Source organism: Papilio xuthus, unplaced genomic scaffold, assembly GCF_000836235.2.
Source record: "Papilio xuthus unplaced genomic scaffold, Pxut_1.1 DF825946.1, whole genome shotgun sequence".
Lineage (NCBI taxonomy): Eukaryota > Metazoa > Arthropoda > Insecta > Lepidoptera > Papilionidae > Papilio > Papilio xuthus.
In genome coordinates this window covers 1,445,991-1,471,313 of record NW_013532703.1, presented here as the reverse complement: position 1 = coordinate 1,471,313, position 25,323 = coordinate 1,445,991, and the positions used below count along the sequence as shown (strand labels likewise).

Here is a 25,323-nt window from a genome sequence, read left to right as displayed (position 1 = left end):
GACTTCTTGTCTTTGAGGAGGCAACATTGCTCGCCGCCATTTGTCATTTTTTGGCATGCGCGTTGGGGGATGCTACGAAAATCGTGCTCGGGAGTGTTTTCATAAAATAAAAGTTTTGTGAACTTTGTTAGTGTATTGTGATAAACTTTTATTGCTCTGTGAAATATTTGTGAAATTCTCATAAAGTGTTTTGTGTGTTTATTATTTCAAGATGAATAAAACTTGTGCAAGGTGCGAGAAAACAGTATATCCTACAGAGGAGCTAAAATGTTTGGATAAGGCAAGTAATCTTCTACATTTTCTGAATATGTGAATATTTTTTTAGTGTAATAATTCAAAACGACATAAAAGTTTACTCTTAAACTCTTTTTATATTCAAATCTTTTTCAAAAGATACCGGTATAATATTTAAAACGGGCATATGGGTGACTCATTATTTATATTGTAATTTATGTTGTTTCTAAGTCCCGCGTTTAATATTTTGTCCGTGGACATTTCATATTTGATGATCCTTACAATATTATTGAATGATTCGAGGAATGTGATAAATTAATTTGAATTATGTTGACAAAGTATGAAAAAAATTGGGTTTTGTTTAATTTTGCAATACCTTACCTTATCTAACCTTAGTTTGATAACGAATTACCTGATAGTGTTATCATGTGATAAGGTGTAATTTGAATTAAAAAGAATCACATTCAGTTTTAGCCTAGAGCTCTAGTAATGGTTATAGAACTAATACACATAACACATATCTAATAAAGAAAAGTACAAATTGATTGTATCAGAGAAAATTTAACTAAAAAAATTTCTTCATCATGTGTCTAATATATTTAGCACTAACTAGTTTTGCTAGCCAGTATGTTAATTTGTCTTAAATAATCATATAAGTTGTCTTATTTTTAAAACTTGTTTAATCATTTGATTATTTACTATTTAATAAATGAGCATTACCTGATAGTAAACAATAAAATTACTGAATATGTCCATGGCATGTGAGATTATATGGAATTAACAAACTGTTGCATATTAGAATATTTTAACCTGTTTATCTTTTCAGACTTGGTAGAATTTAGTTGATATCATGAACTTGATTATAAATAAATCTTATAATATGAAAATGAATCGCAAAATGTGTCAGTACTCACATAACTCAACAACGCCCTGACCAATTAGCCTTTTTTAAAATGTTTGTTGAAGTTCAAAGATTGTTTTTACGACGACAAAAAATCGAAAAATTGCCGGGAACTTTTTTTTTCATATCGCAGACAGAGTCGCTGGCGACAGCTAGTATGTATAAATTTATATATTGGTGGTTTAAACCGAGTTTGGTAAACCCAAAACCAAGGTTATACCTTGCTAGACGTTGATTATGTTTTTTAATTTGTTAATTATATGTCTCCATTGTGAAAACACTTGTATTAAAACATATTAGAGAAAGAGAAGGGCAACAATATGATTTCTTTCTGCAGTGGAAACTCACACTACAATCAAACCAACTTGAAATATTGAATTTTTTTTTTTTAATAAGAAAATACGCCTGCAAACAAAGCAATTTTCTATGTAAGTAACCTTTGGCCTAAATCTTCGTAATTACGATTCCAATTGGTTTGACGTTTAATATCATCTCTATAAGGATGAATTTCTTAACCAGTGTTACTAGATTCAAAAACATTATTACTACATTTTGGTAAATATCGAATTTTCAAACAATTTATGGTTTTTTATATTTAATTATTAGTTATTAGTAGATCTGCTCAGTTGAGGTCAGATTGATCATGCAACAGTTTACCTTGCTGTTGAATACATCACTGCAAGTCTATTGCTACTTTAATTTACATTTATTAAGTATGGTTAAGTTAATAAATAATTTCTCAAATCATTTATATCCAAACACAGTACAATGACAATAGAAATACTTTTTTCATTAGGTTTTAAATATTATATGCAATCCAATGCAATAAAAAGGTAGAACTGGGGAAGAACTTTTCCCTACAAAAGGATCAAACCATGTGAGCGCATTTCAGTACATATTTTTATATGTAATAACTAAAAAATTTGCATTTTCGGTCACATACCGTTTTACTAAATGGGATCAATTATTTTTTTGTAAAAGTTATTTTATATTTGCAATTATGTAAAATAATTATTTTTCCATGCGTAAAAACCCAAATTGTTGACTTCTTTACGAGAAGTAAAACGAAAAAATTTGATTCCGGCCAGGATCGAACTGGCGGCCTTCTGCGTGTAAAGCAGATGTGATAACCACTACACCACGGAACCGGTTACCTGTTTTGCTTAAAATAAAATCTAGTTTAAACGTAACATTATAAATGAATCAGTGTTTTTTAAACGAAGTCGCTACGTCACGAATTCCATATTACAAATGTGAATTTATTTTAGCATATTAAACTGTGTGATCCCCGAACACTGGCACATACTACGTAAAAATTCACTCTGAGTAATGGAGGTAAAAATGTGTTTTTGAACACGTGTTAAACTAGCGGTTGCCCGCGACTCTGTACGCGCGAAATTGAAAATATATGTAATTAAACATAATTAGTAGTCTATGTGTTCTTCCAGACTATGTTCTATATGTTTGCCAAATATCCATCCATCTAAACACTCGAATTTATAATATTAGTATGATTCAAGGAAAGAAGTCTACATCTACGAACGGTGATGTGGTCGAATCAATTCTTTAGGTGGTCTTTAAATTATCTATCTCTGATCACCTCATTAAGGTAATAAGGTCGTGCGAACCATTGTTTTTGTTCAAAGTAAAGCCTTGATCGCGTGCCCATCGCGCTGTTTTTTGCACGCTCGTTTGTCTGGGAAATTGTGGTCGCAATTTAATTTATCGCTAGCTAAGACGCCTGAGTGTTTGTGCTAATTCCACACCTCGATGTGTGTTCATGGAAAAGTAATTATATAGAATTTCTTGTTTCCTACGTTGTAGTATTTTTTTTTTAATTTTCATTCTCTTTTATGTTAAAAGTAGTATGTGATTTTTGGTGTACTTTACGTCCTAGACAATTTTTTATTCAAATTTAGTCGATGACTATACGATGGCGCTTGTCAAAAATATACGTGCTAAACTAAACCTACTAAACTGATCTACATTTTATTTTATATGAAGATTATAGACAAGCTTAGTTTACTGAACTTTGGTATATTTTGATAAAACATTATGTATACTTAACACATTCAGTGCCATTGACTCATAATTACCTTTAGGTTTAAAATTTCATCATAATGTAAATAATACGGATAGTAAATTACGTCAGCATTATCATAAGCAGTATCTTACTGTCAGGGTCAAGTTTGGAAAGTAAACAAGGACATTATGCATTTATTAGCGTGAGTTTCCACTGTCGTGACATCATAAGATATATTCATATATCTATTTTGTCTTAGAAAGATGAAAATATGTTTTTCTGCATGTTTTTGGGCAGTGAAAACTTATAGTAACGTAAACATGATTTTGTTAATAAAAGTAATTATCAGTATATTTGCAATAAACTATCAAAATAAATAATTATTTTCAATGAAAGTGGAACGATTTGTATGAATCTTGTTTTGCGAACGGTACTAAGTTAGCGATGGAAAATTAATTTTCTGATGGTAATGAAACTGTTCTACTTTGACTTCCTAACTGTGAGAATATGGACGAAGTTTTGATAACTTTTTAGCCGACTTAAAAAAACAGTTTATTGGAATAATTATTATGCGTAGATGCTCAATGAGTGAAGCCTTTTTTATTTGATCTAGGGAATGCAGAAGGGTATCTACTACACAATTATAAGTCACTAGCTATCGCTTTCGATTCCGTCCGCGCGGAATTAAAAAAAAAATTAATTCGTAGCCTATGTGTTCTTCCAGACTATGTTCTATATCCATGCCAAGTTTCATCTAGATCCGTTCAGCTGTTCTGGAATTACCTTCAAACAAACTATCCATCTAAACATTTATAATATTAATAAGATAAATATTTTATGACTACTAATAATAAATGGATAAAAATTTCCAATCGTAACTTATAAGCCGAAATGTTTTTGATAACATTTGGCTTTGCAAGAATGTATATAAATAACTACCGGAAAGACTAAACAATAGTGTTTTTATAACAGTTTAAATGGAAGTTGACTAAACTGTACGATTTCTCGCAAGAATTACTGTTAAATTACAGATATCCCGTTTCGGCGTAATTCCTAACAGACTTTCTAAAAAAAATATACGACCATTATTTTATTGGTATTATATATTCTTCGCATACTTCATTACTGAAGGTCGTGTTCGTCTTGATATGCATTTACCCCGTATTTTATTTGTATATTTATTTACTACTATCTGTCACCCGCGATTTCGTCTGCGTGAAGTTAAATAAACAATTTGTAGTCTATGTGATCTTCCAGACAATGTTGTATATCTCGTATCTCGATGAAATTTGGCATAGATGCAGAACACAGACTGGAAGAACACATAGACTATTTCTTTCGTTTTTTTCCCCGCGTGAACGATTGTGTGGGAAACAGTTATTTATAAACCTAAAATTATAATCTTACAAGCATTTAAATGTTACCAAATGTTTTGTGTCATATAAGTTTTGTAAAACAGAAAACCGTTACAATGCATTGAGGCGGTGCGTAGCGGCATTCAATATTTCATAGACCAGATCAGTGGTTCTCAATCTTTTTCGGATGATAAATATGTGCATTATCACTGTAGTCTTAAACCGTGGGTACCAAGACATGTACCTTATTTCTTCTGGTGGATCCGCTTTTCATTACAGCTACAGTTACTAGTTAATTCAATCGCGAACACTTCAATTGAAACATAATTTCTTGATGACCAACGACACTTTGTTGCTCACACTTTGGGAATCTCTGGATTAGATATTTCCTCATTCGTCAGACTGAGAATGGGGCCGATGATGCTATGCTTGCGATGCCATTGTTTGCCACACGAAGGTCACTCGAACGGAGTCAATTTTAATTGGACCTATTCATAACAGCTGTTTGCGTTGTTCGATGGCACAGAACCGGACAATTATGGTACATTTTGATTGTAAGAAAGAGAAAGAAATATACCATATTAATGTATAATTAAACAAGTGGTCGTGTGGTTTATTAACTATTTATTGAATAGTTATTTAGATAATAAAAATAGCGCGCGTTCTGGTAGCACACATATCCAACGAATCTCCAATGAACAATTGTTGCCAGCACAGGAAAAAAGTTTATAATAATTTAAATGTTGCCAACACAAAAAGAAATTATAATAATAAGAGTGAAACAAAAACAATGAATAATTTATGTGAATTAATTGAACAATTAATTTTATAAAAGCGAAAGTGTAGATGGATATTTGTTTGAAGGTGTCTCTGGAGCGAATATATGAAATTTGGCATAGATGTAGAACATAGTCTAGAAGAACACATAAGCTACTTACTAAGTTTGTTTTTTTAATTTCAGCGTATTTGGCGACAGCTAGTGTATGATATAAGCGTGTTTATTTAAGTGAGCGATGAGTATACAATAATTACAACAACAAAGAAAGAGTAAGGCAATAGGTGTGGTATTGAAATGGCCGTCCCTTTAAAATGGTACTGAGTGTTATGTAGTACTCATAGTAAAGGAATTTAATTTTGTTATTTTCCTCCATGTGGCCTGGGATAAGTTTTATTTTGTCGTGTGTTTCCACTGTTTAAACACACAAAAACATGTTTACGCGCTCGATTGAGTGCAGTAGGCGTTGTATTATATTACCAATATCATTATTGGCCGTGACAATTAATAAATGTCGTTTAGCATCAAATAGACAACTGGGAGGTGTTAATTAGTATGTCATTAAATGAAATTAATATGTGTGTGTATGTTGGTATAACGATATTTGTAGTGAGTTGAATCATAGATGCGTCGGTGACTCAGTGGTCAAGCACTTGACTTGCAATCTGCAGGTCCTGGGTTCGAATGTACCAAGTGTCTAGGAATAATTTTGATAACTGATAAGATTTCGTTAAAATATATTAAATTTGTTTGGTATTTATGAAATGAAATCGAATCTTACAGCAAATTTATTTCATAAGAAAGTTATACAATAAAGTTTGTACGTGCTTTGGTTGGTCGTATAGTCACGTCCAAGTGCGGGTGCATACGAGGTGTGTGAAAGTGCCCTGCCCGACTGTGACGCGCAAATTGTCAACATGCGACTTAGAAAAATTAGAAAGTGCCTTTTGCCGTACAATTTGTACTTTTCTCGATCAAGAATGTAACCGGTAAGGGCGTAACAATCTTGTTGATAATAGAAAAGGAAAAAGTATGCGGAAACGGAGACAAAATGATTAAAAAAATAATATAACAATCCTCAGAGTTGAAAATGTGTTTTGCACAATGTTTCGGTGGAAACTTACGGTACATTGAACAAATAATTATGTACGTAATTCTGATGAGAAGTAGATGAAGTAAACATACATAAACTATAGGATTAGAAGACGTATAAAGACGTATGGGAGGTTTACGTGAACCTATTTAAATGTCTATATTCCTCTATCTGTCCAGAGCGTCGGTGGCTCATGAAAACATTGTGATGTAACCTGTACATATCTGAATAGAAATACAAAGATATGTGTGAAGTCAACCAACCCACACTTCGCCAGCGTGGTTGACTATAGCCTAGTGACCCTTAACTTATGTTAGGTTCCGAGCCCCTCGGTGGGGACATGATGATAATGATGATTTCTCTAGCGTAAGCTACTATAATAAAGTCATCTCTATTTTAAAACCGTAGAATCGTCGTGTAAGATTAAATTTTAAACCAGCCTACAAACGTTTGGTGAAATTCGCCAATGAGCATAGGGCAATAAGTCCAAAAGTCAATGTTTAGGTTCAGTGAAGCGATGAAGTCAATGCGCGGGATTCGCATAGCGTGACAGTGTAGAGTCACCATTATTTTGCAGCTATTCAGCTCTTTATTAAAAATAAACCGCTTTAATAATTGCTAGTTTATTCAAGTTAAAAAAATCATATGACCGCCATAATATTTCTTTGAAAAATAGTAGTAATTTTATAATCCGACTATAAAATCAGTTAGGCAGTTTGTTTTTATAACATTTTCTAACAGTTTTTGTATACAGCTGAAAAACTTGTTAAAAAAGTCCTGAATCATTTCCAATTTCATAAACACCCTAGTCAATGCAATCGTGATTTGCATTGATCGATTGAATAATTCAATTTGGTGCAAATGTATTGTTCCATTGTTTCAGATTGCCTTAAGTAGTAATTAAGGTCAGGCTTTTATAATAAAAACTTGTAATTTTCCTTGAACAAATTCTTTAACTTTATTTAAATAAAATTGGTAAGGACAGAAGTCAGAGAATAGATGTAATTATTTAAACTTATCTATAATATAAGCTACTGATTTCTGCTATATGCTGCTATTAATGCCATTTGTCTTTAAAACATCAATGAGAACGTTGAAGTCTGATTTTCATAGTAAATTAGCTGTTGCCCGCGAATCCGTACGAGCGGAATTTAAAAAAAGTTAGTAGCCTATGTGTGCTGCCAGATTTTTCCATTAACCATCTGAATATTCGTATTTACAATATTAGTAAGATATAATTAAACTAATTGCTTAAAATAATAATAATTTTTTAATTTAGACTCATTGTCCATATAAAACAAAAAAAAACAAATACGAATTCCAGCAAATAAAAAAAACAAAATTATTCAGAGCACATGTAGATGATGTAGACGTGTACATGGCCAGCATTGGCCTTATAATTAGGATAAAAACATTTTTAAATTCTTAATTTTGTTATTGGAGTTTCGTTCCATCTAACAGCTTCTAAATCTGAACATTATAAGATTATATTTACAAAAATTGAGATTGCATTCGATTAGAAAGCAACGATGTAGGACTGTACCGTGCTGACCCCATTTAGACGCAGATGGCGCCGCTAAGGTCGTCCGAGGCTCGGCGCCACTGACATAACCGAAAGTTAATCTGTCCTACCAAATATGTAAATTACGAGAATATTATATCAACGACTCAAGGTGAGTTTAGTTATTCATATTTGTTTTATAATTTTACTGCCTTAGTCCCTTTAGTTGTTACGCAAAGTAATTTTTTCTTTTAATATTTTGGTTTATGTCTAGTCATAAAAACAATAAAATAGGATTATTTTAAATAGCATTATAGGACTCGTGTCTTGTCTTTTTCTATTAAAACCTAACTTGCGTTATGGTAAGGCAGTCTACTTATTTTTTTTGTTTAAATGTTTGTCTATTTGTGTTAAATGTTAATTAAACGATGGTTAGTGGTGTTACTGAACTGTTAAGCTCCGTTACGTTTTAGTTTCGCTTTTAGTTTATCTATGTCCAAAGCGAGGTTAGCCTAGGTAAGCAATCACGGTAGATATGGACCGTGTCCCGCAATACTGTGGTTGTGAGTTTCCACTGTTGTAACACTTGTATAGCTATCTCTATCATTCTCTTTGCATTAAACAAAGACATAAATATGTTATGAACGGTAATCTATGATAAGAAAGTTTAATAGCGTTTATATTACCGCAGCTTATTTTTATCATAGGTTTAGTAAATAACAAAGGGACAACTTTAGTATAAGTCACCTTCCAGTAATAACGCGTTCTTGCGGATAGACAGACAGATTCAAATATGTTTATATTTTTTTGATGTTAAATACAAACGCTCCAATATTACCATTATTATATCTGTATACAATTGTATATTGTATACAAATATACACGTCTACAGCGGTTTAACTAAAACAAGGAAAATCTAATTTTAGAATACTAATAACCGTTATTTTCAAATTATCCTTTGTGTCAACTAATGTCCTGTGTCCCTTAGACACAAATTAATGTCTCTGAGTGCCGCAGTTAATTTGTATAGTTAGTTAATTGGAAAGTTAAACTCTTAGGTTATGGTAGGTCAGGTTTGATGACATAGACGTAAGCGGACGCGGGTCAAACATATTCAGTAGGTAACCATGTTCTATTAGAAATGCAATATTACGAATTATTACTGTGTATTAGACTTTATTATGTTTTTCATACTTATAGGTCGCCCGTGACTCCGCGCGGGATTAAAAAATAGATAGTAGCCGATTCTTAGATCTACTGAATGTGTAAAAGAAATTTCATTAAAACGATCGAGCTCTTTCGGAGGAATATGGTAAGTAAGTAACATAGTGACATGAAAATTTTATATATATATATATATATTAATAATATTACCAAATATTATAATATCTATAAATAATTAAGTATTATGAATGATGCCTTGAAAGTTCAAGTACTTTATCTAATTTTATGTAGAAGTATGAAGTTTTATGTAGTTGTATATATATGAAGAATCAAATCTTATATATAAAATTCTCGTGTCACAATTTTCGTTCCCATACTCCTCCGAAACGGCTTGACCGATTCTCATGAAATTTTGTGAGCATATTGAGTTGGTCTGAGGATCGGCCAACATCTATTTTTTAATCCCGGACAGAGTCGCGGGCGACAACTAGTTTCTATATAAAATTAGATTTTCTGTTCGTAGTTGTTTGTTCAGATCCTAATAAATACTGCGTAACGTTCACAAGACAAATTTAGAATGATTATTGCTCATAGCAGGAAATTCCAGTGAATTAAGTGCGTACTGCGTGGTTTTTACATGCGCTTAGTAAATCATACTTGCCTACTGTTAAACTGACACTTCAAATCTTCCAAAGATAAACCGAATTATACCTTTATGTTTTTGGAGAGTTTACATTCGCATTTGTTTTTAAAGTAAAAAACATAATAACAAAGATGTAAAGGTATGACGTCACAAATCACGGATTACACAATGGACAATGTTACATAACGGCGTGACGAGGCTAAGAGGAATTCGGTCGTATGTTTCGCTAGCCGTATCCAATGAGTTAACTGTGCCCAAATTTCCTACGCTTTATTCACAATCAGATTGTCGATATTCTTTATGTAGTGTTAGGAAGAATATCCGACACTGTGTCGGTGTACTGGCACAACACTAGCCTTACTAAAATGTCGACGTTTATGTCCCCTCACTATTCTGACACTTGACTCGGTAATGAAAACGCGCCATTCACGCCAATGGATTCTAATGTCTAATAGTAGATAGTTTGGTATTGCTAATCGAAGCTTATTCGATATAAGCTCAAGGTTGCGGCAGTATCCTGGATGCGGGTTGTAGAGGACCGATCGTCGTGGCGATCTTTGGGTGACATATGGCTGAAAATAAGAAGTATCAAAGCTTACAATATATAGTAAAGCAAGCTATAGAAAACATTAATTATATTAAGAAAGCGTAGGAAAATTGGTTAATTGGTTTCATGTTTATTTTGGATAGAGTATAAAAATCATCCAATGCTATACATATTTTAAAAATTCATTTAAATACACAAATTCAGAAATATTGTATAAATTAGTCTGAGATTTAGATAAAAACCAGACATTGGAAGAAAAGTAGAATATCGATGAGCTAATCTGTTATAATCAAGGTCAAGTTAAACATATTTTTTCTTTGATCTTTACATTTTCAAACATAAGAGTTTGAGTCAAATTCAGGTTGTGTTGCATTAAAATTTTCGAGGAACCAAGTTATGACAGCTTACATTGTAACAAGCTTACCGTAGGCTTACATTGCCGAAAAATCCATACAAAATATATCGTTATCTCAGTTTTTATCAAATAGAATGACAGAGATGACAATAGTTTTTTGTATGAATGTGTTAGCAGTGGGAATCCACGGTTACAATTGTGATACCTCTCTGTGTCGGGTACTCTGGGGAATGTCAGGTCTGTTGCTTAATTGTAGCATTGTTCCGCCGGTCGGGGCCGGGGACCGTTTGCGAAAAAACCTTTCTCATCGTGTTTTTCTGAGACCTAAATCTCTGTATGAAAAATATTATTTTCTTTAACAAAACAGGGTTAACAATGTGTTTTAAACGGAGATTATTGTTTTGGAAACTCACGGTCTGTCAATTGTAAACTGCAAGTCCAAGGCTCGAATCCCGCTATATACCAATATGTTTCGATTTACATATGTACATTTATCCGACGTTCTTTTAGTGAAGGAATACATCGGGTTGCAACCTGCACAACACAATATGTGTGGTGTCAACCCGCACTGAGGCAGCGTTCTTGACTACGGCCTAGTCACCCCTAACTTGGTAGCCTCCGAGACCGTCAATGTAGACGTATAGAGAGCTGATGATGATTAATACTTTATTTGACGTCTTCGTCTGTATTAACTAGCATAAGGTTACTCTAATTGAGGTCAAAATTCTGACGACAAAAATATAATTTGATTTTATCATAAAGTAAAGGAATTTTGTAATTATGTTTTTTACATTTTGACACAAATTACTAATAGTTAAGTTTTTGTTAGCAAATATATAATAGAATGTTTGTTTGTCGACAGGTGTGGCATAAAGGTTGCTTCAAATGCCAGGAATGTGGCATGACACTCAATATGCGTACCTACAAGGGCTACGGCAAACTGCCATATTGCGAAGCGTAAGTACTAACATTATTTTTTGTTTAAAAATAATTCAACCCTAATACAATAATCTTGACATTTTAATATTGTGTTTTGGAGTCAGTACTTGATGAAGTACGTGCCCTAAACATAGATAGCGGTCTAATACAGGCTTTGGAATTACTAAGTTTCATAACACACTACAGTTTTATCACACACCATAGTGTTTGTTTTGAGGTTAGGTCAAAATCGTCATGCAAAAACTATCAGATGTGGCCTAAGTTACCGTACGATTTAAAAATTCCGCCACCTTTTTATCCAGAACTATCTGTCGACCGCGACTCCGACCGCGCGGTATTGAAAAAAATAAGTAGTCTATGTGTTCTTCCACACTATGTTCTATATGTATGTCAAATTTCATCCCGATCCATGCAGCCGTTACCTTGAAATAAATATCCATCCATCTAAACATTCACATTTGGAATATTAGTAAAATTAGTAAGATGTAAGATACAATGAATGATATTTAATAAACCAGGTCAATAAACAATTAGAACAAACTCTCACATTTATCAGTTTGTCGGATAACGAGGGTTTCCATTTCTCGCTAACAATGGCATGCAAGTCACACTCGCCTGGGCATTGATGGAGCGAGTCGGATCGTTGCCGTCCGGCCGTGCGTTTTCACTTACATCGTGCGCAACTCCTACGCTGAATTATTTATTAACTTTCATCTCGTAGTAATCATAATCCTTATCGTATCATTTAAGAAACTTAATTGTTTTGAATTTGAAAAGAAATAAATCTTATTTACACAACCTGGATGACCACCTCGGTGTTCCCGCCGCTCGTTTGCCCCTACTCTTATAAAAAAAATATTGATTCCTGAACTAGGTCTAAGCATTGTGTTTCAGAAGCCAAAGTTGATATGTCTTTCCAAAAACTGCACATTTGTCCCTGAAATGAAATAATTGAAATATGTAGACGAATATAACGGTTTCCTCTTTACTTAATTTCGACTTGGAATTGAAATTAAATGTTAGTTTTGTCTATTATAATTATAAAAAAATATATACATCCTACATATGGCTTAAAAAGTACAAATGGCTTATGAAATGACAGCTACAGTACGAAAATAATCTTGTGACACTTTTTTGACCTTAAGAGACGGCGCTAGTGAGCTGTCATAATTAAATTATGTACAACGGGTGAGATGTATCCTTGTAGGTCTAAAATTACGTTTTTATTGTCATGATGATGATCTATTGACATCTAAACTGCTCTTAAAATTACATCAACTTTATCATACTACTAGCTTTCGCCCGCGACTCCGTCCGGCGCGTGATTAAAAATAGATGTTGGCCGATTCTCAGACCTACACAATATGCTTACATAATTTCATGTGAATCGGGCAAGCCGTTTCGGAGGAGTATGGTAACTAACATAATGACATAATAATTTTATATATAAGATGATCTTATCATACGTGTACGTACGTAATAAAACTATAAATATAATTTAGTAATGTATGAATCAGTTGTAAATTGCGTTACTCATGTAGTTGACAGATCACCGTCCACATTGTTTCAGATCAGTACAACGACTCGGTAATTATTTGTATGATTCATACGAGAACAAACACGTTTTTCCTTCTATTCATAAAAAATATCTTTTTTTTATATTACAAGATGGTAAGTGACCGTTGCCCATAGACATACGCAATTGCATATGCGTTGCCTACCTTTAATCGACGGAGGAGAGGATGCACAGAAAGAAAATATTTTCTCTTTCCATGCATCCTGTCATCCGGAAAGTCCACTTGCACTTCCCATCGTTTCCTTATAAGAAAAACGGTGGGAAGAGAAAAAGGACTAAATTAGGCCTCTGGGACGCACACTCATCAGACGAAACGCGGAATTGTTTTCACTTTACGCCTGTCTTCTGTGTGGTCGTGGTATTTCACCGGGCGAGCCGATTTGGTTGGAAAAAACTGAAAAAACACAATAAGCTTTTTGATCTATTTTATATTGTGTCCGGTAAAACACGGATTTAAGTTAATACTCGTTTAATAGGGGCTTCAGAATATCTAATACAGCAAAGGGAGACGCTGGGAAAATCCGTCGTAAGCCCACATAGAAACTTCAAAACCGTTGCGCGTTGAATCATAAAATGAAAATGAAATCCCTCACGTGTATCAGCATTCATGAACGTAGTTTTTTATGTGTAGATCACGTTCCATTGTCGATTACATTACGCCGTTTACATGTGTCCACTCACCTAGTTCCTAACGTAGCGCACAATGAAAACGAAAGCGAAACGAACTATAAAAAGATTACACAATTGCGCTTCCGTTACATACACCATGGTACTGTTTGCTTTATTAATGTACAGTCGAACCTGGATAAGCTTGAGTTCAAGGGACCGCGATATTTTTCTCATTTATAAAGGTTTCTCTTATCCTAGTTTCTCGCTTATGGAGGTCGTCCGTAGGTTCACACACTTTGACTGCACTCTTTGCTTATTAATAACAAAAAACAGCAGATTTTATCTCTATGACATTTCGTGAAAGAATATGAATAGAATGATGACAACGTACTCGTCGAAACAGGTTCAGGCATTTTACATACATAAAAACATTACCAACTTAAATAAGTCGGATAATATTTACAACCTTCTCCTGTTTTTATAAGTGTAACAAGCTTGTTTTTAAATCAAAATTCAACTCTAACTGTGTAACCAAAGGTCGATAATTGATTAACGTTAGTTCCAAAACAATATCAATATGCACGTTGCGTACTAAATGAATTACGTACTGTTTTTATGTTAGCGTAATTAGTTATGTCATAGTAACATGACATTGTGTTGCTTAAGTAATGATTAGTGTGTTAATTGATTATTACTTTGTGACTATGAAGGTTTGAAATCCTAAAAAGTATGTATATATGTTTTAAAAAATCGGAATTGAAAAAAATCTTAATAAGTAGCCTATGCGTTCTTCCAGACTGTTTTACATTTGTGCCAAATTTCATCAAGATCCGGTGCGCCGTTTCGAAGATAACTTCAAACATCCATCCATCTAAACTTTCGCATTTATAGATAATACTAGCTGTCGCCCGTGACTCTGTCCATACGGAAATTAAAAAAAAAAACTTGTAGCCTATGTGTTCTTCCAGACTTCATAGAACATTCTACATTTGTGCTAAATTTAATCAAAATCCGTTGCGCCGTTTCTGAGATAACTTCAAACATCCATCCATCTAAACTTTCGCATTTATAATATTAGTAAGATAAGAAAAACAGGTTAATATGTAGGGTTATAGCTTTATTGATAAATATTACTATTTATAAACTCCAATAGCAATAAGAATTTACGTTCGGTCTCAGATTAAAAGCCGTCAAAAAATTTGGATGGTACTACATATAAAAATAAGTTGCAGTTAATGTTGCAACATTGGATTATCCGATGTGTCGACTTTTATTGAAGACCTTGCCGATATCCTTGTATTGGTGAATGCATATTGCATCAACATCTCACGAGTAATAAATACAATATTAATAAAGACAATTATTATATTAGCTTCGGTGGAAGATATTTCTTTATTAACGCATTCGATAACTTATTGTTTTCTAAAAACGTAACTGATATCTTTAAATTACTAACGTTAGGTTTCTGAGACCAAAATCCCCGTTTATATATTGTTATCTCTGTTTTATCAAAGAGTGGGATGACGATATGTTTTATACAGAGATTTTGGTCTCGGAAACTCACGGGAAGTTAACCCTAATTTGAATTTTAACAATATGCTAATTGGGCCTAATTGATTACAAAAAAGATTATACTTAGGGAGCGAGAATTACGAAAGTCTAACTGTACAGTATTTTCTCCATAAATTTCAGTCACGTGCCAAAAGCGAAACACACAACAATGGCGGAGACGCCGGAGCTGAAGCGGATAGCGGAGAACACAAAGATTCAGAGCAACGTCAAGTATCACGCAGACTTCGAGAAGAGTAAGGGCAAGTTTACACAGGTATGCGATATACGACCTTATTGCTATGATGTTAAGACTCTATCTCTCTAACTCTCTATTACTAAATTGTTATACCCTAAAAATTATTGGTATCAGACATATTGAACTCTTATACAATGTATCTCCCGTAAAATTGCGTTTCATTTTATGTTAGTTAATCGTTGAATAAAAATTATATTATTCACGATGCTTAATATATAGTCTGGAGATATTCGATATGTTGTATAGTCATCTTTGGTTAAGGTAATTAAAAACAGTACCTGGATGACCGAGCTTTGCTCGGTATTTTTTTTAATTGTGTTTTTTGGAAATTATATTTAAGTACGAATTAGGATATAAGATTAGAAAACCTTAAGGGAATTTATTGAGTTAAATCTCGCATAGTATTATTTCCCTCCAGAACCCTTAAAAATGCTGATTGATTATTAAGTCTCGTCTTGTCATTTCAGGTAGCAGATGACCCAGAAACGCTAAGAATCAAAGCGAACACTAAAATAATAAGTAACGTGGCGTACCACGGCGACCTGGCTAAGAAAGCGGCCATGGAGAAGCAGCGTCAGATCAACGAAAATGGAGAGTTAGTTGGTAAGTACTATAAAGAGGCAATGATAGAGACATAAGATAATATTTAACTAAAAGCCAACTTAGAAGACTTTATGACAGTTTTTAATTTATGTTGGAACATAATATTACTTGTCTTTTCACTGTATTACGTAACATAAAAGTATTGTCCAAAAGAAATTTAAAGTACTAATTACTTTTGTCTTTTGCGGATTTATTTTTGATCTTCGTCATATCATTACACAATCATGTCATTCAGCACTTGGGGGTTTGGTTTTTGTGTTTTATGTTTATTAAAATCGTGGAAATTGTGAAATGTTTGTTACATCTTTTAAAGGAAATCGTATTTCAAAATCTAATTTAGATTTTGAAATATTTTGCTACAATTTCACTTGCACAATTTTTGGTTCTCTGGTAACATAATAATCGGACAGATTGTGAACTGCGTTGTTTTCTCACATATGTTAAATTTTATTTTATCATAAAATAACTTGTACACAATCTGTTTGAAGCAATAAATGTTGTAATGTCTACATAACGCTTTGTGTCATTGTAACTAATTCATATTTCTCCGAACTCCACTTACGTATAGATGTCGCTACAAACGACAATTATCACCAACAAATCGATAATTACGCAACGGAAATGCTACCACCGAGTCTACCACCAAACCAGCCACAAAAGAACCACTACCAACCACCACAACAACCACAAACACCCAGACAATACCAAGAGCAATACAGACCTCAAAAACAGGAAGAATACTCGTACCAATACCAGAAGTATGATGTATCAGACCAATACCAGAATCATGGGAATCAATACGCGTATGGTCAGTACCCTCAGAATTACGGCGCGAACACACAGCCTAAGATTGGTAGGATTCAAGATTACGATCCCCTGAGCGACGGTCCGCGTGCACCCCCCAATATACAGCACGCCTCAGCGACTGTTATATACAACAGCACAAGGGATGGCAAGCAAAGAGGTTTGTACTAATAAAGCTTTGGAGGTAAATTATAAATAAAGGCAATAAATCTTATTCTTATAGAAATACAACTTCAAAAAAGGTCGAGTTTGTTTTAACCTCTTTTAGCGTTAAAGTTAGTTGAAAAAAAAAAGAAAAAATATAAAGATACTAAATTATAATTTGCCTTTAATAAGTCACTTTTAATTATTTTATTTTTAATTATTGTGTGAGATTTTTGTCACGCTTCCTCCACAAGGTTTTGGTCACTTTGTTGGTTTTTGTCTGGCACAATATCACTGTGTGTGCTTTCTTTTATGTTATATATTGGTTTGTTGTTGGTGCAATAATATTATATTCATAATAAATTCTGTTACACACAAGTTTACAAACATTGATTTATAAGACATTTTTATTTCCGTCTGACAGAATATAACTTCTTACTAATATTATAAATGCGAATGTTTGGATGGATGTTTGTTTAAAGGAATCTCCAGAACGGCTGCATGAATCTCGCTAAAATTTTGCATAGATGTAGAACAAAGTCTGGAAGTACACATAGACGACTTATTTAATTTCTTGTAATTTCGCGGGACAGCTAATTTATAATCCAAGTACTGTAGAAAGATGAATTTCCTGTATTTTTTAAATTAACGTAACAACATTAACACTGCATTAATCAATAGCAAAATCTATAAGTAGACAATGTCATTATATTAGCAGGAGGTCAGCAAGCGACGCAACAACAGAGCCGGCAGATCGGACGCGTCACTGATTTAGACCCCCTCGCCGCCGAGCAGCCGCGCTCCAATAACAACCATCAACCTACGAATCAGGTATCAAAAACCCCCTAAAACCCAATACATGCATGAACACATCATCAGCTCACTATACGTCCCCACCGAGGAGCTCGGAGCCTACCCTAAGTTAGGGGTGATTAGGCCATAGTCAACCACGCTGGCTAAGTGCGGGTTGGTTGACTTCACACATATCTTTGAATTTCTTCTCTCAGATATGTGCAGCATCACGATGTTTTCCTTCACCGTACAAACGTCGGATAAGTATGTATATATGTATATCGAAAAACACATTGGTACATGGCGGGATTCGAACCCAGGACCTGCAGATTGCAAGATTGCTTGGCCCCTGAACCACCGATGCTCTGCATGAACACTACGGGGAATTAAGTGTTGATAATTTTATAAAACCATTTAAAATGTCTTATTATTTATTCCAGCGAGTGTACATCGCGATGTACGACTACGAAGCAAATGATAGTGACGAAGTGAGTATAATTAATTAACTACAAAGAAATCGCCATTTTGGTTGAAAGACCAAAGAAAGTATGGATGGATTGTGTGAAAGAGGATATGCGTAAAAAGGGGGTTAATACAGATATGACGGCCGATAGAGATGTATGGAGAAGAACATGCTGTGCCGACCATCTGTAGAGATAAGGGCAGGTTCATGATGATGATGAAAGTTATCGCCTTTTATATAAGTATAGTAGCTACAATTGTCGATATATCACCGAAGCAAGCTGTAGTTCAATCATCTAATCAAAAAAGCTTTCGTTTAAAGTGATATAAGTCTTTATGTTTTTATTATTAAGGTTTATTTTTCTATTTCCAGGTATCGTTCCGTGAGGGTGATTACATATCGAATGTGACGTCAATCGATGAGGGCTGGATGACGGGCGAGGTGTTGCGTACTGGCCGCACTGGCATGCTGCCCGCCAACTACGTGGAACTTGCGCCAGCGCCGCCACATCACTACGCCAACTAATGCCAACAACATATCGCCACAATATCCAACATCGCCACAATACCCAACATCGCCATATTATTCAACATCGCCACATTAACCAATACATTGCAATCTCGCCGTTATGTTTGCTATATTGATAAAAATATATATTCTTATACATTCCTTCATATGACAAACTTGCCTGGACATTTGTGTTTTAATTTCTATGAAAATATCTTTATAATAAATTTCCAAAATAAGATAAGTTGTTAAATTTGTATATTCCATCCGCAGAACAAAACGTAAATAGAATTTATATATAAAAATATTTCAAATAAAATTGCCTATTACTTATGATGGTTAACTATCGTTCCATACTATTCCAATAACGTCTTGTATATTAAATTTTTTCTCACTGTTTTGTTTAATATCAGTATGAAAATGTCACAATAATATACCAAATGCATAGTTATTCTAAACTTTTATACAAAGAATCATATTTTTATAAAGACATATCTTGTTTTAGAAAATATTAAGCAATAAATGTTGTAAGAATCTTTACACTAATTTATTGTAGAAATTAACGTAGGTTTCCACTGTTAAACATAAAATCAATCCTTTTTATTTTCCTAAAAAAAAACCAGAATATTTTGACAGTGGAAACCTACCGTTAAACGTTGATATGTTACACTGGTGCATATTTTAATGTCGTGTCATAAGTTTTAAAATGTTAATTATGAGATTATATGATCGAATTGACCAACTTGCCAAAATGTGTAGTGAACATTTTATTAAAAACTACGTAACATTTTTAAAAATAAAAATTTAAATTATTTTTAAAATGTACAATTTTTGTCATAAAATTAAAATTAATCTGAAAAGCAATAATATGGAGTTTTAAAAAATTTCTTATAAAATCATAATATTGACGTTTTTAACGATCATGTTTGTGGATGTTTGTGAATGAAAACGGACAATAATGTCTTCTTTTTAAATATATTATATATTTTTTATATAAATTATACATTTAGATGTATATTTACTATAACTTTTTATATAAAGGAAGTTATTTCCTTTTCTAGGACCAATATTTTTGTTAATCTTGCATTTTATTCATTCCAATGCAGTTTTTCTTATACTCATACATTTGTAATAACATTTTGCATTTTAAATCGTGGATTTTATATAAAATATCTATATATTAATAAGTAGAAAAATATCAATATATTTAGACTAATTTATTATTCGTATGAATAGTGTTGCCACATAAAATAACTAAATTTGAAATAAAATGAAGCTACTTATTTTTTTAATATTAATTTTAATATTTTACTTCTAATAGTGGGGTTCTGTTTTCTAAACAATCGTAAAACATGTTGCCACCCTCTTTCTTAATAGAGAAACATGTTTTGTTGCATATGTTTCATCAGTGGAAACCTATTTTTTCATCTTGTTCTCAGTTACAATTCCATAATGTTACTAATTTGTATTTTTTTTGTTAATCTCTTGGAGTAGAAAAGCTTCTGATTAATTCTTGCTTTGTAAATAATTTAGTGGTTTATATAATTTTCATTATTTCTTAATAAATTTGTACTTGATGTCATTTGAAATGCATAATAAGTTAGTAATTATTTTAGATATATTGACAGACTCATCTATATGACCGTTATGTAATCATTGATCAGTTGCCAATTAGCTTATTATTTTGTTTACATAAATAAAAATGATTAAAAAAAAGCTTATTATAATTATTGTTAGACGCACGTGTTAAAGCGGTTAACTTTAGTAATATTTTATTTATTCTCTATCTGTCGGAACAAGAATTGTTTTTGCGATAGATATTGTTTTTATTTTAAGAAAGTTAAACATCACAATGTTGGTATGTTTGAAGCTAGAGTCGAGAGTATGAGTCTCGAAACATCTTAACGCTGAGTTTACACTGTCGTAACATCCGTAGAATATTGCCGTGACTCTTCATTTTGACAATAAGATGACCTACCATAACTTTAGTTAATTTTATTTGTAAAAGAAATTGAGTAAAATGACAACTATTTGGTTGTAATAAAGATGTTATGATATTGAAGACATCGTAAGAATAACATTTTATAAAAATTGCCTACTTAAATATGTCACTGCGGGCAGTGCGTGAAAAAACCGTAGTCGCGGCTCTAACTTCCAACTGAACCGAAGGCATCGAGGTATTTTGTATTGGACACAGTATTACTCGACCGATCTTACAGTGCCTTTGTAATATTATAATAAAATTAAGCTGCAATTCAGAAGTTTTATTTTATCCAATCCCTTTGGTTTATGACCCGGTTAAATAAAATATTTAAGCTACAATACTAACCTTGGGTCTTTGAGACAAAAATCTCTGTAAGGACATATTATGAATAAAGAAATGAAAAGCACCATTTTTATATAGATTTATTTACTTTACAATATGCATTACACATATAGACTACACGCTACTAATTTCATGCAACAAAATAACATTTGATTATATTTGTAATATAAAATCTAATAAAATATGTATTTTTAATACTCCGTACATCAACTAGCGGCAAATCTCAGGCACGTTTAAGGCACCGGACACCAGATGGCACTGGTCTTAACTTTTACAACGAAAATTACGTAAAATAAACGAGAATCTTATTCTAAATTATAATAAATTCATACTTATGGAAATAATTCCATAAAGTAACTATACTTAAATCAACTTAAACTAACAAAATGTACTTAATAAAATTAAAATAATAGTGGAAACTGTAGCTGCCTACATAACATTCACAATAAAATATATCATTTAAAATCGACATCTCATGTTCAATTCAAATAAAAAAGTAACTCAAACATTTATAGAATAAGCTAAATTAGCCAATTTTGTGAGAAAAATTGTCGATTTAATGGTTGAAAGTAGCAAATATATTATGTAAAAATTTCATATTATAAAACATAATTTTTTACTCTAATTGACAATTTAAAATAACTTACAACAATTGTTAGTTTTGTTTTGATGAGGTGAAAAGTTAGCGAAATAATCAATTAATTTATAGTAAGTAATAGAATTTTTATTAATTATTTCCTAATCGAAATATCAATGTGTGCTAAAAGAAAATTGGTCCATTTTTGTCTTCTTATTAACTTTCTTTAATCCACTTTTTGTGAGATTTTATTATATGTTCTACCAGTATTAGGTTATTATCTAACAAAAAAAAAATCTAGCCATTTCTTAAAAATATCTTTTCCTTATACATTTTGGCATCGAGTTAAAGAATTGATTACGATTGGGATGATGAATTTATAACATAATAATATCGGTAACAATAAAGTTTAAAACACAACAAGTAACAACTAACAAACTTAGTTTCATTCACTATTAAAAAACCACTAAGGTTTGGTAATTGTTGGATACTAGCAAAATCAAAATTAAACGCACATACTGTGCTTTATCATAATAACTAGATGCTTAAATAAAATAAAGGCTTTAATGCCATTAAACTTAAGTCAACATAACAGTACAAATTATTCAAAAGTGGCAAAAATTATTTTCACATATGACCCTCTGATCTCTACAACTAAGCAATTGTTTGGTTCGTTGTACACCTGTTCATCTTTTCCATTATTAGTTCGAATCCTCAGCACCAGAATCAAATATGCACACAATGCCACGGTTTATAGCCTGTCCATTAACAGAGGTCAGTACATATTAAATGTACGGTCATACCGCGACAGTGGCGTCATTGACCACTTTACAAAAAGCTTCATCGAATCCATTCGTAATTATACATACTTGTAAAATACTAAAAGACATACAGGGGATGTGAAAAATTATATCACCGGTTACAAGATTTCACTGTCAAGTTGACGTCTCTCAGCTACGGGTAAAGATCTCTGGTATTGACGTTACGTTGTCCTCACATTGTCGTGACGTCACGTTATCATTGATGCGACGTCATAGTCAGTTGTCTGTAGCACTAAGCAGCAGGGTGCCGTCGTCAAGACGCTGCAGGCGGTAAGTGCTGTGGTCGGGCATGTGGCGCACCAGATCGTCAGTCAGACGCACACGGGCGCCGTTAGGACCCAGCACCAGCACTGTGTCGCCGTCCTGTCACACATCATGTTATAATTATGATTTTAACCTATCAAGACTTTTTAATTAGTACTTTAGATAGATAGGCAGCACTTATTGGTAAAATATCACAAAATATGTCTAATCAGAAAGGCAATATGCTTTGATATGTGGTTTTCATTATCAAAACACTTGGTTAAAAAATACAATAAATTTTCGGTTGTCCCCACAGTAGAAACCTACTATGGAAGCAGCGGTGAACTAAGAAAATTGAAATAAAACACGTAGCAATAGGTCACCTTGTCAGCTGGGCTGTTGTGTGCGGGGTGCAGCAGGGGGCGCAGCTTGTGCACCAGGTCGCGCGCGCTGCACGCGTGCAGGTAGAGGGCGCTGTACACACCGCCGCCAGCCGGGCACACGTACACCGTCAGCCGAGGCTCGATGCGCCTGCGGAATATCACATGTATTACCATACTATTGCTTTTATAAAGACTAGGATTTGACTATGATGCCACCGGATGTTAGATGGTGATATGGCCTAAAGATGGTACACACTAATACAGTATACGCCCATTTCTGCTCCTGAAGTAGAGGGAGGCTTATTCTATGTAAACTGTTGTATATAATAGTTCTGTTTTAGTTTGGTTGTAACTAACTTTGCGTGTAATGCATTAAACAGACGTATCCCGTCAGCCAGGCCGCAGATCTGGATAATGTCATCACGGGACAATCTGAAAAAAGAACAAAATTATGCTAGGTCTTTAGAAATCAGTGGTAATTTAAAAATATTTTTTGTTTCTATTCCCTAGTAATTGTTGTAACAATTGTGCAAGTCTCCATACCGTAATAGATCCGCGCCAGAGAAGTTGGCGAATGTGGGGGCATGCTGGGAGAAGCGGTGTCGCGACAGCCATGCCTGTGTCTCCGCTGATGATGCCTCCTTTGACAGACCACCGCTCTGCAAACAAACACACATATAGTACCCCATATTTCATAAGCATAACAAAAATGCACCATGTGCGTGGAAAATGACTAAATAAAATAACAGATCGATTTGCAAAGCCAACCTCCATATTGAAAGTTAATTACAGGGAGATGCTGTTGACTTAAAAAATTTTATGTTCATTATTTTATTTTCTTATTCGTTTTATTTTTTTTTCTACATAGAATATAAAGATGGGTACCTTGTCAGGATCCTCAGCTGGCTGCGGCAAATCAGGCAAGATAGTGTCAGGTGAGTGGCACGGTGGTGTGCTCACTTTCACATCTCCACCACTGTGAAAAATTATTATTTGTAATATTTAAAACAATCATCATCAACTCACTATACCTAGACACTGAGGGGTTCAAAGCTTATAAGTTAGTAGTCACTAGGCAATATTCAACACAGGCCTAGTGTGGGTTGGTAAAATTTGTACTTTTAGACATTATAAATAAGAATCCTTTGGTGCGAATAACGTGCTTTCTTTACAAAGTCAAGTGTCAGAATGAATAGTGAGGGGACATAAACGTTGAGATTTTAGTAAGGCTAGTGTTGAGTCAATACACTGGTTCATTTTACCAATATTAACTTGTATTAAAAGGATACTGTTTAATATTTTTATCAACAACTAAAGACCTGCTATACATAATGACAAACATCTGTCCACCCATCCACACTTTTATAACATTAGTAAGATATAGCGCTACATTTATTAGTGTATTAGAGATCTAAGCCAGAACATTCTAATAAATAAATTAAAGTAGTATTATCCTCGGGAACTGACAATGATTATATTTGCATTAGTGCCAACAGAGCAATCAGTGTAAACCAGTTTATATCAGTACATCAACAGTATTGCAACATTGTATTGTTACATTATATTGTTACTAATTTTAATTTGCATTTTTTTTAATGTACAATTGACACAATACTGAAATAACATGTGTATTGTAAATGTTTCAGCAGTGAAAACTAAACAAAAATACACAAAAATCAATGTATAGATGGATGGATGTTTGTTTGAAGATATCTCCAGAACAGCTGAATGGATCTCAATGAAATTTGGCATACATGTAGAACATAGTCTGGAATAACACATGTTTAATTCCGCACCTATGAAGTCTTGGGTTACGGCTAGTTTATTATAAGTATGTACTCACTCTTGACAATACAATGGTTTCATCTGGTTGGTTGTAGCAAGAATAGCTGTAAAAGAATAAATATTTATCTTATAAAGTACTAGACCAGATATTATTATTACAAATATAGTGAATTAAAAGAGATAAAAGAATATCTTGGTAACTATAATTTTTAGTAATCCCAAATATATATTAAAAATTCTTTTTTATATTATGGATATGATGTATTATGGAAATGTTAATGTTAATTACCAGGTTGTTGCAGTGTAGGTTTGTTCACCACCATAGGACTTGTAACAGACTTAGGGGCCAAACT

At 33.2% G+C, this 25,323-nt stretch overlaps 2 protein-coding genes and 1 non-coding gene across 11 annotated transcripts in view; 1 reads left to right on the top strand and 2 right to left on the bottom strand.

The window, feature by feature from the left end:
• Positions 1-32: 32 nt before the first annotated feature.
• On the top strand, positions 33-19,639 carry lasp (LIM and SH3 domain protein Lasp). 4 transcript variants are annotated; one of them, XM_013321783.1, is made up of 8 exons: positions 33-280; positions 11,454-11,548; positions 15,408-15,540; positions 15,990-16,125; positions 16,694-17,089; positions 17,792-17,904; positions 18,306-18,353; positions 18,701-19,638. In XM_013321783.1, exons 1-8 carry the CDS (start codon positions 212-214, stop codon positions 18,851-18,853), a joined length of 1,143 nt encoding a protein of 380 aa, XP_013177237.1. In that variant the 5' UTR covers positions 33-211; the 3' UTR covers positions 18,854-19,638. The 4 variants fall into 4 exon arrangements, with proteins under 4 accessions (XP_013177237.1, XP_013177236.1, XP_013177239.1 ...); XM_013321782.1 differs by having other exon boundaries at positions 17,789-17,904; XM_013321785.1 differs by lacking the exon at positions 16,694-17,089 and having other exon boundaries at positions 18,701-19,639.
• Positions 2,211-2,283, bottom strand: TRNAV-UAC (transfer RNA valine (anticodon UAC)). The gene has a single exon. It is a non-coding gene; the product is annotated as a tRNA-Val (tRNA).
• A 2,261-nt stretch (positions 19,640-21,900) lies between the features above and the next one.
• gem (transcription factor CP2 like gemini) overlaps positions 21,901-25,323 on the bottom strand; it is a 39,547-nt gene continuing 36,124 nt past the window's right edge. For all 6 annotated transcript variants that reach the window (XM_013320961.1, XM_013320960.1, XM_013320962.1 and 3 more), the window contains 7 exons: positions 25,260-25,321; positions 25,029-25,074; positions 24,071-24,161; positions 23,729-23,844; positions 23,543-23,617; positions 23,186-23,333; positions 21,901-22,922 (listed from right to left, as the gene is read on the bottom strand). In XM_013320961.1, coding sequence (XP_013176415.1) covers positions 22,776-22,922; positions 23,186-23,333; positions 23,543-23,617; positions 23,729-23,844; positions 24,071-24,161; positions 25,029-25,074; positions 25,260-25,321 — 685 coding nt within the window. In that variant the 3' untranslated portion in view covers positions 21,901-22,775. The remainder of the gene's footprint in view (positions 22,923-23,185; positions 23,334-23,542; positions 23,618-23,728; positions 23,845-24,070; positions 24,162-25,028; positions 25,075-25,259; positions 25,322-25,323) is intronic.